Source organism: Leptopilina heterotoma, unplaced genomic scaffold, assembly GCF_015476425.1.
Source record: "Leptopilina heterotoma isolate Lh14 unplaced genomic scaffold, ASM1547642v1 Lhet_121, whole genome shotgun sequence".
NCBI classification, from domain to species: Eukaryota; Metazoa; Arthropoda; class Insecta; order Hymenoptera; family Figitidae; genus Leptopilina; species Leptopilina heterotoma.
In genome coordinates this window covers 786772-805921 of record NW_025110839.1, presented here as the reverse complement: position 1 = coordinate 805921, position 19150 = coordinate 786772, and the positions used below count along the sequence as shown (strand labels likewise).

Sequence of the window (19150 nt, the reverse complement as noted above, 5' to 3'; positions counted from 1 at the left end):
ATTTTCAAAAATTTTAGAAACATTCTTAACATGAATTCAATTATTTTCATAAATTAAAAAATTTTTCGCAGAAATAAAATTAGTTCCAAAAAATTTGGAAACATTCTTGACAAGAATTCAATTATTTTTTAAATAATAAAATTCTATTATCTTCAAAAGTTTTAGAATCGTTTTTGGAAAGAATTCAATTATTTTCGAAAAATAATAAAATTCTTGTCTGGAATTCAATTACTTTTATATATTTTCATTTTTTTCATAAATAATAAAATTTTTAGAAGAAATTCAATTATATTCGAAAATTTTAGAAACGTTCTCAGAAAGAATTCAATTATTTTCAAAAATTTTAGATACGTTCTTGACATGAATTTAATATTTGAAAATATTTAAATTTTTGCGACGAATTATGTTAAACTTCTTAAAAGTAAATGCTTATAAAGAATTTATCAAAAATTTTGAAAACAATTTAATTGTTTGGATAAATTTTATTGGAATATTTAAAAATAATTGAATTTTGTTAAGAAATTTTATTAAAGCTGTATTTGTCATTTATTTTACAGAAAGTTTGCGTTAAAAATTGAATTTTTTTTTATATGAAAAATAACATTTTGATTTAAAGAAATGTTATAATTTTTGTAACATTTATAATTTTTATTCTAAAATAATTTAATTTTCGCATTGATTTTTGAATGAATTTGAATTTTATTTATTTAAAATTAAATGTGAAGTAAATTAATTATTTGTTTTATTGAATTTAATTAAAATGGAAAAAAAATGAAATTGAAAAATAATTCAATTCCTAAAAAGAATTTTATCAAAATTTTTGAAAATAATTTAATTCTTTCGAATAATTTGATAAAAATGTTTACATGTTTACAAAATAGGTGAAATAGGTGCCAAAATTTAAAAAAGCCGAAAGTCTATGATTCCTGCACTAGAGATTTTAAATTCAAACATCCGCCTATTCTTTTTATTAGACAATGTAGAATTTATTTTTCTTTATATCAAAAAACTGATGAAAATTGATCTCAAGAAGATGTGAATTAGTCCCATTTTTTATCGCAATAAAATTTTTTTCTTACTGAAAATTCAATTGCTAAACATCAGTAAATATTCCTTTACTGAAATTTTTACTTTTTCCTTGAATTTCCAGTCAGAGAAAAATTATTTTTTCAATTTTGTAAATGGCAAACAATTCACTCTCTCGTGTTATATTTGGTTTATTATTACGACTTACATATAAAATATTATTATTAAAAAAAAAAAAAATTGTTGAGAATAGTTGAAATTTATTTAACAAGAAAATATTTTTTAAACTATTTGTAAGTGCTTCTAGATTTTAAAGAAAAAGCTTAAAAATGAGAAAACTTCTCTTCCAAAAATAGAACTAATTCTTTTTAAGAAAATGTTAAAAAACTAATATTTCCTCTTTTCGTTCTCATTTACAAATATTTTTTTAACAAAAAAAATATATTTAAGATTGCAATATCTACAAAAATAGGATATTCTTTATAACTAAATAAATAAAATATCTAGATATTTATATATCTAAATAAATAAAGCATCTAAATAGAAATTATTTATATTCTAAATAAATAAAACAATATAAATAGAGATATATTATTATAATAATGAGAAATAGATTCAGAATCAAAATACTTACACAAATTTACAAAAAAATATTTTCCCAAAAAGAGTGATTTTTTTTAATTATCTTGAATAATTAAATTTAATTAATTACTCTTAAATAATTATTTACCATTTTTGAATGTAAATTGTATAAAATGAATTACGCAATTTTTGCCTTTGTAAATAGAACGAGAAGATCATTTTTAATATAAATATTAACTGCATTGTAAGCCTATTAAGATCTTTCGAATATTCGATATGACCTCAAGGTAAAATTTTATTTTATATAAATAGAAACATTTTAAAGAAATTTCTGTCGAAAATTTTTATAAAGATAGAATTTTTATTTTTAAAAAATTATCTACTTCTCTTCTTACATTCTCGCATCGAAAAATAACAAATGTATTTAGATTTCTTTTTTCAATTTTTACCTTTTGACAATAATTCATTGTATCGAATATTTTAGTTATCGGAATAATTACTATTTTTAATGACACTATATTAATAAAAATGCAAAAGATCATAAATATGCGTAAAATCTAATTTATATGACTCATCGGATAAATAAAAATTATGCGCAATAGAAAAAAGAGATAAAAATTATTATTAGATCTAAAGTAAAAGAAAAAGTATTTGATTCTACTTTATACAATTAAAAAAAAATTCGTAGAAATATTACATGATATTATATTTACACTAAAAATGTCAAGAAGCAAAAAATTTTAGCAAAAAAATTCGTTTGCTTCTATAATTTTGTTGTAAGCAAAAAAATTAAAAATTTACTACTTTGGATCTAGAGTAAAAGTTAAAGCAGCAGGATAATTATATTTTCTTATATAATGTCAAAAGTGATAATTTGTTATACTTAATTATATCAATTATATTGACAGATTATTATAAATCATTTTCATAAAAGACAATGAAATTTATTGTACGGTCCGTTTTTGTGTGACTGATGATTTTACAATTAGTTTTCTATAGACTATTTTTCTTTTTCTAGAAAAAAAAAAAAAATATTTAACTATCGTAAGTGTAAATAGACTACATAAAAAAATGTAACCTATTAACGACTGCATCTATACAATAAAAATAATTGTAACAACATTTTCTTTGTTTAGAAATAATTCACTTATTCCTAAATAGTAATAAATGTCACGCGCAAAAGGTTTGAATTTGAAATTTTATCAAACTTAAACTTTTAATTAATTTAATTAGAAATCTTAAAGAACTTCGATTTTTGAAAAATTTTAATAATTCAAATTCTTCTGAAATTAGTTCATTTTTTAATATGTATGTATTTAATTAATTATTATAAAAAAATGGATTTATAGAAGAATTTTAGTTAAAAACACTAAAAGTTACAAATGATTGCAGAAATTCAATTATTTTCATAAATAATCAAATTTTTTACAGGGATTCAATTATTTTCATAAATAATCCAATTTTTTATAGGTTTTCGATTATTTTCATAAATAATAAAACTCATCGGAGGATTTCAATTATTTTCAAAAAAAAAAATTCTTCTCAGAAATTCAATTATTTTCAAAAATTTTACAAAATTCTCCTCAAAATTACAATTATTTTTATAAATAATAAAATTCTTCTCAAAAATTAAATTATTTTCAAAAATTTGAATAAAAGTCGACCAGCCAAAAATTAGAATTATTTTAAAAAATTTTTAAAAGTATAATAAAATTCTTCGCAAAAATTCAATTCTGCACAAAAATTTCGTCAAATTTTCAATTATCTTTATCAATAATAAAATTCTTCTCCAAAATTCAATGTTTTTGAAAAATTTTAATATCTTTCAAGGCAAGAATTCAATTATTTTCCAAAATTTTCCTAAATTTAATTACTTTTAATATCTACTATTTCAATTAAATTTCCCAAAAGAATTCAATTATTTAAAAAAAAATTAATATTCTACTTAAATATTTAATTATTTTCATAAAAAATAGAAATTTCATAGGAATTCCATTATTTACAAATTTTTTATACATTTTTCACAATAATTCCATTATTTTCATAAATAATAAAATTTTTTACAGAGATTCAATTATGTTTAATGCAATTTCAATCTAATTTCTCGAAAAATGAAATTGTTCTTAAAAATTTTTATTGAAATTCGTCAAAAGAATTTTAATTATTTCAAAATTTTGTTGACAAAATTCTTTATGAAAAGGTCAATTTTAAAAAACATTCAATTATTTAATAAATTATTTATTCTTGTATTTAAATAATTGAATTCTCGTAGAGTTTTCTAATAAAAATTTATTTAAATATGAATTTCAGTTAAAATTTCAGATTATTTTCTTAAAAAAGAAAATTCTTCGCAAGATTAGAATATTTTCATAAATAATAAAATTCTTCAAAGTAATTCAATTATTTTCATAAATAATAAAATATTTCGGATGAATTCAATTATTTTCAATACAATTTTAATAAAATTTCTCGAAAGAATACAATTATTTTTAAAAATATTATTTAAATTCAATTATTTGCAAGAGTTTTAATAGAAGTTGAATTATTTTTTTAAATTGTAAAATTCTTGTCAAGAATTCAATTTATGAGCAAGAGTAAATCGAAGGTCATGATTAATTAATTTAAAAGGAATTAAACTGGAAAAACGTATTTATTAGAACGAGTTAATTAAAAGTTATACACGATTTGTGTGCTGCTTATAAAAAACAGAAAAGATCTGATTTAGAAATAAAAGACGATAGCATATATTCACACGAATATATAAACAGATCAGAACAAAAGTTTAGAAAGTGAACCCGCGTATTGTAAAACATTTTTGATTTCCAACACAATTAATTTTGTAAATAATAAAATTCTTTTGAGAAATTCAATTATTTTTAATACAATTTTAATAAAATTAGGAAAATTAATTACAATTAAAAATAATTAAAATTAGGAAAAAATTCAATTATATTCATGATAATTTTAATAACATTTTTTTAACAGGTTCAATTATTTTTAAAAATTGTAATAAAATTTTTCTAAACAATTCAATTGAGTTCTCAAAAGTTTTTAATAAAATTCTTTGTAAATTGCATTTATTTTCAAAATTTTCAATTAAAATAATTATTTACAAAAATTACATTATTTTTACGAAATTTAATGAAATTTTTCAAAAAAAAATGTAATTATTTACAAAAAGTCTAATAAAATTGTTAAAAAGAATTTAATTTTCTTTGAATAATTTAAATATAATTTAATATGAAAATTATTAATTACAATTAATAATAAAAACGATTATTTTAAAAACTTGAAAAAAAATCTGAATAAAATTTTAAAATTCAATTACTTTCAAAATTTTCATTAAAAATCATAAAAAAACTCCATTATTTTCAAGAAATTTGAAATAAATATTTCAAAACAATTTAATTATTTTAAAGAATTTTAATAAAAGACTTGCCAAGAATTAAATTATTTTCAGTCCAATTTTAATTACATTTTCTCGACAGAATTTAATTATTGATAAAAATGATAAAATTCTTGAAATTCTTGGAATTCCGCTTTTTAACCTGGATTTCTGAATTTTTGCTCCGAAAATTATAAACATAACCTAAAATTTTTTGCTTCTTTCTTTAGAAGTGCGTCACACTATTCTATTGTTAATTTATTTTTTTTATGACCATTCTTATGTAACAATTGTCCCACCTTCGAGTGTTTGAATTTTTCCGCCGAGAAAAAAACAGTGTAATGAACATGCGCGTAATTAACTGTGTTTGCTCACCAAAACATTCGATTTTTATTCTTGTCATTTTTGTTCAAATACAACTCTCCCTTTTATGATATGTAATAATAATAAAAAATAATCAAACAAAACTATAGAAAAATATAAAAATTTACCAATATTTGAATTAATAGTTAAAACAAAATTCCATTTAATATTTTGTTTACATACAAGAAATAATTACTTTTTTTATCAAATTTTGATAAAACTCGGTGAGTTAAAATGCTTTGAGATAAAATTCAAATTAACAATTACACTCTAAACGACAACGACCTCGAATACTTTTTTTCAATTGAAACATTAATGTAATGTAATTGCTGGCCTAACAATGTATTATACAAAGTCTAACAAGATTAAATTTTCAAGATTCAATAAGCCACGTAATTGATTCAGTTCATCAAGTCCATGGCCAGAGCGGTGAGAGCTTGAACATGGTGTGAGTTTCATTTCATCTATATACAATATAAATGATTCCGGTAGTGCATAGGTCAAAAACTTATAACTATATGACTAATATCTCGTGTCGGTTCTTTGAGAATAAAATAGTGATTCTATTCGTATGATTCGTATTGAGTTTGAGAATATTTTCGCGCAGGTATGAAAAATTCTCTCTAAAAAAAAGAAATTGACCACGTGATTTAACAATGATCCTGAGATCAAAGTTTTTACCTGTGAAACTGGATATTCGGCAAATTTGGGATTAGATACAACAGGTATTTATGAATCTCAAATTTTATTACTCGATACATTCGAATTTGAATATTAAAGAAAGATTTTAGAAAAGAATTATTTAACGTGCTTCACAATTATCTACTAAAATAAACTATATCTACTACTTTTTTTACGATTCGCTACTATTTGGATAATTTTTTTTTCGATTTGTAACACTAAAAGCAATTTTTTTTTTCTTTTGTTCTCGAGAATTTGCTTCGGATTTTACGACTTTTTCAACTTTTTGGACTTTTTTCGACTATTTTCAAAAGCAACTTCTTTGGATTTATTTTCCAAAAATGTGACTTTCCAGTATTTTCTTTCAAATATTGCAACAAAATACCACTATTTTCATATATAAATAAAACTGACAACACTATTTAGAATTTTTTAGTGTGAAAAATTATAGTCAAATCAATCAAAAATTATGGAAATTATTTTTGAATATTTTTTTTATCATAATTAATTGAAATTTTGATGAGAATTTTTTCAAATTTTTAAACATAATTGAATTTCTGCGATAAAATTTATTACTTTTGAAAATAATTGAATTTCTATACCATTTAAAACTACTCCAAAATTTAATTTTTTTGGATTTTTAACTAAAATTCTTCTTTAAATAAATTATTTTTTATAATTATTTTCAATACAATTCTAATTAAATTTTATTCGCAGAAATTTAATTAATTTGAAAAAATTCTTTATAAGAATTCAATTAATTTCAACAAAATTGTAATTGTTAAATTTCTCGAAATTGAATTATTACCTATCAACAATTTTTTATTAAATTCTTAACAAAATTTTAATTAATTTCAAACATTTTCCGAAATTCAATGATTTTCAAAAATTTTTTAAATTCTTGTCAAAATCAGAATATTTTAAAAAACTAAATTTTTATAATTTTTTAGTATTATTATTAAAATTTTCTAGAAATAAATTTTTTTAAAAGTTTTAATTTAAGTTCTTCAAAAAAAAAAAATAAAAAAAAAATTGAAGTAGGTAGTTTTTTAAATTATCCAAAAATATTTTTAAGGACATTTGAAACATTATGACGTTACAGATTGTGCAAAGTATATAATTCTAAAACTGTGACGTTATAATGGTTCAAATGCCCTTAAGAAAGTCAATTACTTTTGAAAAATACATAAAAATATTTTTAAACAACTAATTCTTAGAACTTTTTTTATCAAAATTTTTTTAAAATTCAATGGTCTTAAAAAAATGTGAGTTAAAACAAATTTAAATGTTTTTAAAATTCAAGGGTCTTAAAAAAATGTGAGTTAAAACAAATTGAATTGTTTTCAAAAAATTTTACTAAATTTCAATTATTTCTAAATTTTTCAATTAAATATGTATAATTAAAAAAAATTATTTAAAAATGAATAATTTTTCATTTTATATTTAAAAATGTTTTTAAGAATTTTTTTATTATTATAATGCATTTAAAATCAATTATTTTGAATTTTTGAATAATTGACCTTAATTAAATTCTAGAAAATAATTAAATTTTAAAAAAGAACAGTTACAATTTTTACAAATAATTGAATTTTAGAAGATTTGAAATTTAACTCTTTAAAAATTTCAATTACTGTAGAAGTTTAATAATAAGTATAAATATTTATTAAACAAATAATAATTTTGTTATTTTTCTAAAAATCCAAACTTTTGAATTATTTTATTTAAAAATTTACGTCCCTGAAGTTAGTGGAAGTTAGCGTCGACGCTCAGCTTCGAAAACTGATTTTTTGTGATTTATAGAAATGAAAATGTCACTAATTTCACTTCTTTCATTCACCTTGATACTTAAAAATAAATTTAAGACATTTTTTGAACCTGCAACTTTAAAAAAAATGTTTTTAAATTAATTACTGTCCAAGTTTAAGAAATAATTAACTTTCAAAAAGTTTCACTTGAAATTATATGGAATTTTAGTTTTTTTTTTTTTTTTTGAAAAATAAATAACATTAAATATTTAAATACTTATTAAGGGCATTTGAACCATTATGACGTCACAATTTGTGCAAAGCACGTGTTCTAAAATTGTGACGTCATAATGGTTCAAATACCCTTAAACAAAATTATTGAATTTTTGAATAATTAAAATGAAAAATTCTGCGAAAAATTAGATTTTACAAAAATTTTAATAACAATATTTTGTAGATAATTGAAATCCCGAAAATAATTTTAAAAAAATCGTATCAAGTGGAAATTCTGTTAAATTCCATTGAAATGAATTTCATTTTTTTGAGAAAATTTTTTTTACATTTAAAAATTATTATTTCTTTGAAATAGTTAATTAATTATTCATATCAGTCTATTTCAGTCTATAAAAGCTATTTTTTGTACTTTTCTTCATTAATTAATGAGTCTATTTATTTATTTATAAAAATAAATATATAAATAATTACATTTATATCTAATTTCAGATTTTATGATGACACAAAAAGATTGAAATTACCAAGAGAAAAAATATATGCGTAAAAAAATGTTTGAAGACTACTTGGAATATTTGAAAGATCCACATTTAGTTGCGAAGATACAAAATTTTTTTGGTGTTGAAATTCATGAGGAATGCCAAGTGAATGAGGATAATCCGGAAGGGAAAATCTTTACACGAAATGAGAAAAAAGTGGAGAAAATTTACAATGGTATTAATAATATAAAAGCGGAATCAAATGGTTATTTTAAGGAAGAAACGAATGATGATGATAATGATGATGATGTTGCAGAAGAATTTTTAGCTACAGAAAAGGAGAATATTGACGAAAAGAAAGCAACAATTACAACGAATTCTCCGCCCAAGTTTGCCATTAAAAATTCATTTTGGTATTATTTGTTTCTATTTGGAACTGAATTGGGAGATGAGATTTTCTATATTTCCTTTATACCTTTTTGGTTTTGGAATGTCGATGGACCAGTTGGAAGGAGAGTTTTTCTCGTTTGGTGTATTATTATGGTGATCGGTGAGAATTTCGAGTCATATTTTCTTTTTTTTTTGTTCTTTCTTTTTTTTGAACAGAGGAAATTAGGATTAATTGGATAATTTCTGTTTAATAGGACAAGCGCTGAAAGATATAATCTGCTGGCCAAGACCAGCCTGTCCGCCTGTTGCGAGACTACAAAATAAATGGTCCCAGGAATATGGAATGCCATCGACTCATGCAATGGTTGGAATGTCAATACCATTTAGCGTCTTAATTTATACAATGAATCGATATATTTATTCATTTCCAGTGGCGTCTTTCATTGCGACAACCTGGTAAATTTTTCCTTATTTAAACATAAACAGGAATTGTCTTATTCACATTTTTTCATCTATTATTTTCATAATTCCTTATTTTTCACTTTTTTTATGATTCGATTCATTCTTTAAATATTTAATAATTCAATTAATTTTTTTCAAATTTTTTTACTTTATTTTTTTTATTGAAAACATAAAAAAATGGTTATTCACTGCAATTTTAAAGAAAACGGTGTTTAAAGTTTAAAGTACGGTGATCCATGTCATAGAAATTATTATTAACAATGTAAAATAAAAAAAAAATATGATTGTGTTACGTTCGAAATTGAAAATATTTTAATTTTATTAGGTGTGCAGTGGTGTGCATGAGTCGATTATACCTCGGAATGCATACAGTACTAGACTTAATTGGAGGGCTTGCATTGGCAATTGGTTTGATGATTCCCTTAGTGCCATTAATAGACATAACTGACCATTATTTTCTGACGAACGGCTGGATATTGTCAATTTTAATCATTCTCACTATTGTCACTATCATTTATTATCCAAAAAGTGATAGATGGACACCGACCAGGTAAATTTTCAATTCTACAAAAATTCTAACAGGGTTGCCACGAAAATTTAATTTTCTTTTTCCCTGATTTTCAAACCAAATTTTAACTTTTTCCCTGACCCTGAAGAATATTCTGATTCACTTTAATTGGCAAATTCTTCGAAAACATCAATAACTTCATTTTTAAATAAATATTCAATCGATATTAGTTTTCCATAGAAATTAAAATTTTTTTTATAATAATAAAATGCGACCGAATGATAAAATCATTATTTTATATTATAGGAATATTGTTACTGTAACTTTTTCAAAATCATTTTCATCATTACAATTCAATTATTATTTTCTAGAATTTTTAACTAAAATTCTTCTTAAAATCAATTATTTTTAATAATTATTTAAAAAGTTCTTTGAAAATTTTCAAATCTAATTGTTTACTATTCAATTTTACGAAATTTCGATTATTCAAAAACTCTTTAATTAAATATATTTTAGAAAATAAAAATTCAAATAATTTCATAGAAAATTCAATTAAACTTTTTCAAAAAAAATAAAATCTACAGAATTGTTAGCTAAAAGTATGAAAAATTCAGATTTTCAAAAATTTGAATTTGAAATCTTTTCAAAATTCAATTATTTCTAAAAATTCACGCCATAATGCTTCTGATACTCAATTATCTAAAATTTTAACTAAAAGTCATTTTTAAATCAATTTTTATTAGAAAATTCTACGAGAATTCAATTATTTAAATACCAAAATAAATAATTTATTGAATAATTGAATGTTTCTTAAAATTGAAGTCTCATAATGAATTTTATCAACAAATTTTTAAATAATTGAATTCTTTCGACGAATTTTTATAAAATTTTTCAGAATAATTACTTTTTTCGAGGAATTCTATTAAAATTGTATTAAAAAAATTAAAATTCTGCAATGAGTTTTCTTATTTATAAATATACTTGAATTCCTAAAAAGAGTTTCATTATTTATGAAAATAATTATATCTTTGCGTAGAATTTTATTAAAAATTTTTTTAAATAATTGAATTCTTTTGGAAAATTTTATTTAAAAAGTAGATATTGAAAATCATTGAATTGAGGAAAACTTTTTAAAATACTTGAAATTTTGCCAAGAATTTTATTAGAATTTTTGAAAATTAATTAATTGAGTAAAATTTTTTAAAATAATTGAAATTTTGCTAAGAATTGAATAAAAAATGTTTTAAATAATTGAATTTCGATGAAGAATTTTATTATTTAGAAACTAATTGAATTCTTTCTAAGAACGTTTCTAAATTTTTTGAAGATAATCGAATTCTTGTCAAAAATTATATTAAAATTATTGAAAATACTTTCGAGAAATTTAACAATTAAAATTTTTTTGAAATTAATTGAATTCTTATAAAGAATGTTATCGAATTTTTTCAAAATAATTAAATTTAATTAGAATTGTATTGAAAATAATTGATTTAAAGAAGAATTTTAGTTAAAAACCCTTAAAAAAATTGAATTTTGGAGAAGTTACAAAGGATTGCAGAAATTCAATTATCTTCATAAATAATAAAAATCTTTGCAGACATTCAATTATTTACAAATTCTTTTTTAAATTCTTTAAAAGAATTGAATTATTTTTATGAACAACAAAATTCTTCGCAAGACTTCAATTATTTTTATAAATAACAAAATTCATCACAGAAATTCAATTAATTTTGAAAAATTTTAATATCATTCGAGGCAAGAATTCAATTATCTTCATAAATAATAATATTCTTCTCTAAAATTCAATTATTTTTAAAAATTTTAATAAAATTCGTGTCAAAATTTCAATTATTTTTAACAATTTTCCTCAATTCAATGATATAAAATATCTACTATTTCAATAAAATTTTCCAAAAGAATTTAATTATTAACAAAAATGTTAATAAAATTCAACGCAAACATTTAATTTATTATCTTCATAAATAATAAAAATCTTTGCAGATATTCAATTATTTACAAATTTTTTATAAATTTCTTTGCAATAATTCAATTATTTTTATAAATAATAAAACTCATCACAGAATTTCAATTATTTTTAATACAATAATTTTAATTAAATTCCTCGAGAAATGGAATTATTCTTAAAAATTTTATTAAAAATCGTCAAAAAAAATCCAATTATTTAAAATTTTGTTCATAACATTCTTTATAAGAATTCAATTTTAAGAAACATTCAATTATTCAATAAATTATTACTTTTTGAAAATAATTGAAATTTTAGTAAGAATTTAATTAAAATTTTTTGAAAATAATTGAATTTTGGAGGAGAATTATTATTATTTATAAGATAATTGAAATTTTGACAAGTATTTTTTTAAAAATTTTTTAACATAATTGATATTTGCGAAGAATTTTATTACTTTTGAAAATAATTGAATTTCTGCAATCATTAGTAACTTCTCAAAAATTCAATTTTTCTAGTGTTTTTAATAAACGCAACTGTTTTAAAATTCAATTATTTTTGAAACATTTAAGTAAAATTATTCATTAAATAATTGATAAGTAATAATTTTATGAAAGTCCTTCAAGAATTAATTTTTTTAAAGAGAAATTATTGCCAGAAATAGAAAAAATTGAAGGTTTTGTATCAGAATTCGTGGTAATTTCATAGTTTATGAGGCAAACAAAAAAGACTCCAAAATTCAGAATTTTCTTATGAATTCTAAAAATTAATAATATTTTCCAATATTTTTAATAAAAATTCCTTAATTTTCCCTGATTTTCCTGACCAATTCTATTTTCCTTGACTTTCTCCAGAATTTCCTGACCAATTCTACTTTCCCTGACTTTTCCCTGAATTTCATAATTTCTCTGACCTATGGCAACCCTGAAAAAGAATATTAATTTTAATCAAAAAAATATTAATTTTATATTTTTGATTATTATTATATAATTCATTTGTTTTTCTTTTAATTAGAGGAGACACAACAATGGTAGTTTCCGTAACCTGTGGCGTCCACTTTGGTTCATGGTTAAATTTCACAACAGGTGCTTTATCCGAATCACTATTATCACCACCGTATGAAGTAAATTGGCCAACATATCAAACATTAGCTTTAATTATTTTTCGTACAATTTTTGGCTTTTGTTGCATAATATTCTTGAGGGGAGTGTGTAAATCTCTCAGTTATTCGGCAATGTGTGCGATATTGCGAGTCAATTCAAAGGAACTAATTAAAAGTGAAAATTCATTGAAAAATAAAAATAAAGTAATTGTCGATCTTTTTTATAAGTACGTAACTTATTTTATAGTTGGTTTCAATATTGCTTATTTAATGCCAAAAATTTTTTCAATTATCGGTATTGGAAGAAATACATTTTACACTGAAATGTAAGGAAAAAAAAGTTTCGATTTAATTAAAATTTGTAAAAAAAAGGACGATAATGAAATTTGCACGCACTTTTGAAATTTTTGTAAATTTGCACAATTTTTAAAGAGAATTTTCTTTTTAATGATTTTTATTTTACAGTACTAGTCATCACTTTGGTTTGATTATTTTGACTAGATAGTGTAAATATGTAAGTATAGAAAAAACACTATTGCGTTTTTCATTTATGTAAATATATTTTAAGAAATGTTTCTCTTTGCATTTTTTTATATGACTTTTTAGTATTTAAGCAGTTTTAATGAGAAAATAAAATACACATTATGCACGTTAAATTGAATTTAACGAAAACGTAACGAAAATAAATCTAATACTGAAGTAAATGGAATATTGTATTTCAAACCTCTCAACACTTCACTGGCAAATTCAATCGTAAAATCTGTAAAATTAGAAATTAAAAATTATTTTGAGTTATTTTTTAACATAAATTTAGGCTTCGCACTTGTTGATTAATAAAAAAAACAGCAAAAAGTAGCTTCAAGACTGAAAAAAGTGGTAAAAAGCAGCTATCGAAAAATTAAATATAATTTTTTAATTTATTTTTTCTAAGATAATAGAATTTATAAAATTATAATAAAAACATTCTAGAAATTATTGTTTTAAAAATATTATAAGGTAAATTTTCAAAAACTAGCAAAACCACACGCGCGTGAAATTTTCGTTGCCATTGTTACTTTAAAATATTTGCTTTTTGAAATTTAATGAAAATTCTTCATTTCTTAAAAAACATAATTTTTCTAACAGTTTTTCTTTAAATTTAATTATTTGAACAACTCGTATAGAAATCGACAAGAAATTTCTAACAACTTGAATGTAAAATATTTTTTTTTAAATAATTGAACCAGGTAATAAATTTTTTTTAAAATTCAATTATTTTCCAAATTTTCAATTAGAATTCTTCAAAAATACGATTATATTTCAAAATAATTTTTAAAAGTGAACAAATAAAATTCATTAAAATATTAAATATATTTCAATGAAATTTTTTTGTAAATTCATGAAATAATGTATTTTCAAAAATACAATTATATTTATAGAAAATTTTTGAAGATGAAAAAATAAAATTCTTTGAAATATAAAATTTTACAACATTTACATTTGTTTCAAGTTTTCAAAATTATTTTCGAGAATTCAAGTATATCTTCAAAAAATTGTAATCACTATTTTTCAAAAACCTAATTTTTTCAAAATTTCCAAATTTCAAATTTCCTTTCAAATTTCAATAATTTTTGTAAAATAAATATTTAAATACTTATTATTCTTTATTTTCTTAAAATTTCGAAAGTAGTGCAAATTTCCAAAAGAAAAGGAATAAAAAGAGTAGTAAATATTATGTCTTAGTAGATGAGTGCGAAGCCTGCATAAATTTAATTTACATTTTAGAAAAGATTTAATTTCTCACCCCTAAATCTGGATCTAATTCAGCATAAGCTTCTTCTTTATTCACTGCATAAGGAGTGAAAACGTCAACTAAATAATTTGAATCCTTCGACTCGACAATTATTCGATCTTCACCAATTTCTACCGTTATATTTTCAAACACCTAAAAATGTATATGAATGATTAATTTTATTAAATGCATGCAATTAATTCGCACACATTATTCAGTTTTAAAAGGAATTTAATATTTTTTCAACATTAGATTTTTACCAATACGGGAATTCTAAATAGAGCAATTAATTTTTTTGCTTTTCCATTCGCCGGGGTTTGAAGAATAACATAGTCAGAGTTTCTTCTTTTATCATTTACTTCCTTTGCTGCGTTTTTAGTTAAAGATTTTTTCTCATTGTTTATTTTAGTTGTTGATTTCATTTTCGTCTCATATTTTGAATTACTTGTCACATCTTCTATCAATGTTTTTGGATATTGAGGTTTTCTTACTTCGCGTTTTTCAATTCGATGTTGTTGTAATTTGCCTAAAACCTTTTTTTTTGGGAAGAAAGTTGTATTTAAAAATAGTGTTAAAATTTTTTAATTAAAAATAGAAAAATATATTAAAAATAGAAGAATTTATTTTAAAAATTTAAAATAGAAAATTATTTTGTATATTTTTTTATTTATTTTATATATTTACCTTTCGGTTTTTAAGTATTACACAGTTGTCGTATTCATAAGTTTTGGCAAATTTCTTATTTATTGCGTCCACCATTACTTGAGTTGTAAAGATCATAAAAATCTTATTATCTTGACACTTGAGAAAAAATTGTGTATTTATTGCTATGTCATATGCGGGACATAATGAACCACCTGGAAAATTTTTTCAAAAAACATCAATTAAATGAAAGGAAATAAAATAATAATTTTAAATTACCTTTATCAGACTCGAGTCTTTCTTGGCCGATTGACATTGGAATTACAAAAGTTGGATTATCGCTTGTTGCAACACTAACTAATTTTTCATCGGAAATATCTTCAGGAGCTGGTATATTTTCAGTGTGACAAATGTTTATAAATCCTTTTTCGCCTGTTTCTGTTCGCATTTTTGCACAAACACCTTTGAAACATATATAATATATTAATAATAATAAAATAATTATTAATAAATAAAATGATGAATCATATAATAATGATAATGATAATAGTTTCAATATAATAATACTGATAATAATAATATTAAAAATAATATTATTAATATACAGGCCTCGGATCGACTTTAAGGCAAAAAAAAGTCGCTTTAGTCGATTCAAAATATAAAAAAGGAGAAAACGTCGTTTATGTAATTCAGTGTTGTCAGAAAAATTTTTATTTTGTATTTCACTAATTTTCCCTTTTCATTGATTTCTAAATTCAATTATTCAAAAATGTTTTGATAAATAAATCTTTAAATTTTTCCACAAATAAAAATCAAAAAAGTTTCAATTTAAAACCTTCTGCAGGGTTCCTACAGAAATCCGAACTTAAAATTCCATACCTTTTTCATGATTTCCAGGTCAAATTTTTAGGAAATTCCCGTGGAATTTTAAATTTAATTTCCACGTCGTATAACATATATTATATCTTGAAATTTCTAATTGAATTTCTATTGAAGAGAAAAAATGGAAAACAGGAAAAATTTAGAAACTTTTAAAAATTCCAGGGCTTTTCCATGATTTTCCTGATTTCCAGAAGCCTTCTAAAAATCCCATACCATTTCCATGATTTCAAGATTCTGTAGGAACCCTGAACATTTTTTCTTCTGCTTTATGGCATTTAGCTTCATTATTTTTGGGCTCTTGAAAAACACTTTACTTATTTAATAGTCTCCACCCTTTGGTAAAAAATTTAAAATTATCAAAAATTCCAGTGTAATTTTAAATTTAAATATAATATATGTATCTTGAAATTTCTAATTGAATTTCTATTGAAGAGAAAAAATGGAAAACAGGAAAAATTTAGAAACTTATAAAAATTCCAGGCCTTTTCCATGATTTTCCTGATTTCCAGAAGCCTTTTAAAATTCCCATACCATTTCCATGATTTCCATAAATTCCAAGTACTGTTGGAACCCTGCTTCTGGAATTTAATAATCTTTAAAAATTACAACTATAACCCTTCTAAAAAGGTTTTTTGTTTCTTAACTTTTTAAAATAATTTTTCTCTAAAATTTTTCAATTTTAAAATTATTTTATTGAAAACCATTGAATTCTTGCATCAAAAAATTTGAAAATAGTAATTGAATTGTTTCGAAGAATAAATACAATTAAAAAATTTTGTCAATAATTGAAATTATTAAAAAAAAATTATTTAATTTTTTGAATATAATAAATTTTGTTAATAATTGTAATTAATAAATTTACTTTAAAATTTTATTAAAATTATTTATAGAAAATTTAAATTCTTTTAAATAATTTTATTAGAGTTTTTGTAAATAATTCAATTCTTATGAAGAATTGCTTTAAGTTTTTTGAAAATAATTGAATTATGTAATATAGAAATTTTATTAGAAATTTTTGAAGTAATTCAATTTTTGCTAAGAATTTTGTTAATTAAGAAGATATTTGAATTCTTGTCAAGAATTTACTTAAATGTTTAAAAATAATTGAATTTCTGCAAAGAATTTTATTATTTACGGAAGTAAGTGAATTCTTGCCAAGAAAATTTCTAAAGTTTTTGAAAATAATTGAATTCTATCCCGAACGTTTCTAAAATTTATGAAAATAATTAAATACCTGCGAAAAGAATTTTAATATTAATGAAAACAATTGAATTCTTAAAAAGAATTTTACTAAAATTTTCGAAATCCTAATTAAATTCTTTTCAAGAATTCCATTGAATTTTAATTTAAAATTTTGAAAGTAGTTGAATTTTAAAAAGAATTTCTTTGAACCTTTAAAAATGATCAAATCTCTTAATAATTATAATTAAAAATTTGATTATTGAATTTTATTAAAAGTTTTAAAAATAATTGAATTCTTGAGAAGAATTTTAATATTTATAAAAATAATTGAATTTTTGCGAAGAATGTTATCATTTTATATATTTATATAATTAATTGAATCGTTTCGAAGCATTTAAAAATTGTATTAATTTTTATAAATAAATGAATTTTTGCTAATAATTTTGTTAAATAAGATAATTGAATTCTTGACGAGAATTTACTTAAATTTTTAAAAAAAATTGAATTTTTGCAAAGAATTTTATTATTTACTGAAGTAATTGAATTCTTGACAAGAAAATTTCTAAAATTTTTAAACCTAATTTTTATTAATTTTTCATTTTTAAATTTTATTTTTGAAGATTTTTCATTAAAATTTGTTGGGAATTGAACTATTTTCAAAATTTGTAACTAAATTTCTTCAAAAGTTGATTTTCAAAAAATTGTATAATAAAATACTTATAAAGAAAATAAATTATTTTCAATTAAATTTTACAAAATTTTAATTATTCAATTTTTTTTAGTTTTATATTTCGAAAATTTAATTAGAAAAATTATTTAAAAACAATTTTTGAAAGATTGGTCAATAGTTATTTTTTACTCTATATAAAAATCGAAATAAGTTGCATTTTATACTAAAAAAATGTGGTATTTTGTTACAATATTGTGAAGAAAAGTTGAAAAGGTCGTAATTTTTAAAAATAAGTCGAAAAGAAGTTGCATTTTTTGAAAACAGTAGAAAAAAGTAAAAAAAAGTCATAATCCGAGGCCTGATTAATAATAAATAATTATATTATAACAAATAGTTTCCGTTAATACAAAATATAAATTTCTATTTACCTGGCATAGGTTTCACAAGCACAAAAGGAACATTTGGTCTGTCCAAAGTTTTAAGTAACTCCGAGAATTCATCTTTTTCATTTACCTTTTAACAATTCGTATTTTTATGTTAAAAATATTATTTAATGTATTATATACAATTGTAAATATATACAATTACTTACGATCTGAAGATTGTTATATAAAAGTGAATCGTCAACAAGTAATTTATTCGGCATGGTTTATTTTTTTTCTTTTAAAAACTTCTATAAAATATAAACCGCAGATTAACTAACGAAGGGAAAAGCGTGTTAATTTAGAGGTTATAAAATGATTTAAAAGATTTTTTGTTAGAGAAGCAAATTGTTCATTGCTGACATCTAATTTACTTCTAATAGAAATTTAAATTTAATTCCCAGATTAAAATATTCTCAATTTTTATATGAGAGGACAATAATTAATTATAATTATTAACGAATATCTAAATCGTAAGTAGCAAAACTGCAAAACACTGTCAAATAATCAACAAAAACAAACCAAATTTTTTCTTTTTGCAGTTTAAAGGCAATTCTTCAATACCAATTTTCAGTCAACTTTAAGGTGCGTTCAGAATAACACAGTCAATTGGACTAAAGGAGAGACATTCTCCTTCCTTTTCTATCTTATTCCAAAGACAATT

The 19150-nt window shown here is 21.0% G+C and overlaps 2 protein-coding genes across 3 annotated transcripts; one reads left to right on the top strand and one right to left on the bottom strand.

Moving 5' to 3' along the window:
* The first annotated feature begins 5217 nt into the window (after nt 1-5217).
* LOC122511206 (sphingosine-1-phosphate phosphatase 2-like) lies at nt 5218-13621 on the top strand. Of its 2 annotated transcripts, XM_043626332.1 has the most exons (6): nt 5218-6081; nt 8506-8727; nt 8809-9042; nt 9137-9338; nt 9670-9894; nt 12830-13621. In XM_043626332.1, exons 2-6 carry the CDS (start codon nt 8553-8555, stop codon nt 13245-13247), a joined length of 1254 nt encoding a protein of 417 aa, XP_043482267.1. In that variant the 5' UTR covers nt 5218-6081; nt 8506-8552; the 3' UTR covers nt 13248-13621. The 2 variants fall into 2 exon arrangements, with proteins under 2 accessions (XP_043482267.1, XP_043482259.1); XM_043626324.1 differs by having other exon boundaries at nt 5220-6081; nt 8506-9042.
* Nucleotides 13458-19016, bottom strand: LOC122511214 (PIH1 domain-containing protein 1-like). Its single transcript, XM_043626346.1, has 7 exons — nt 18657-19016; nt 18493-18577; nt 15610-15792; nt 15373-15545; nt 14949-15221; nt 14701-14841; nt 13458-13677 (listed from the first exon to the last, which is right to left on the bottom strand). Exons 1-7 carry the CDS (start codon nt 18708-18710, stop codon nt 13645-13647), a joined length of 942 nt encoding a protein of 313 aa, XP_043482281.1. The 5' UTR covers nt 18711-19016; the 3' UTR covers nt 13458-13644.
* Nucleotides 19017-19150: the final 134 nt, after the last annotated feature.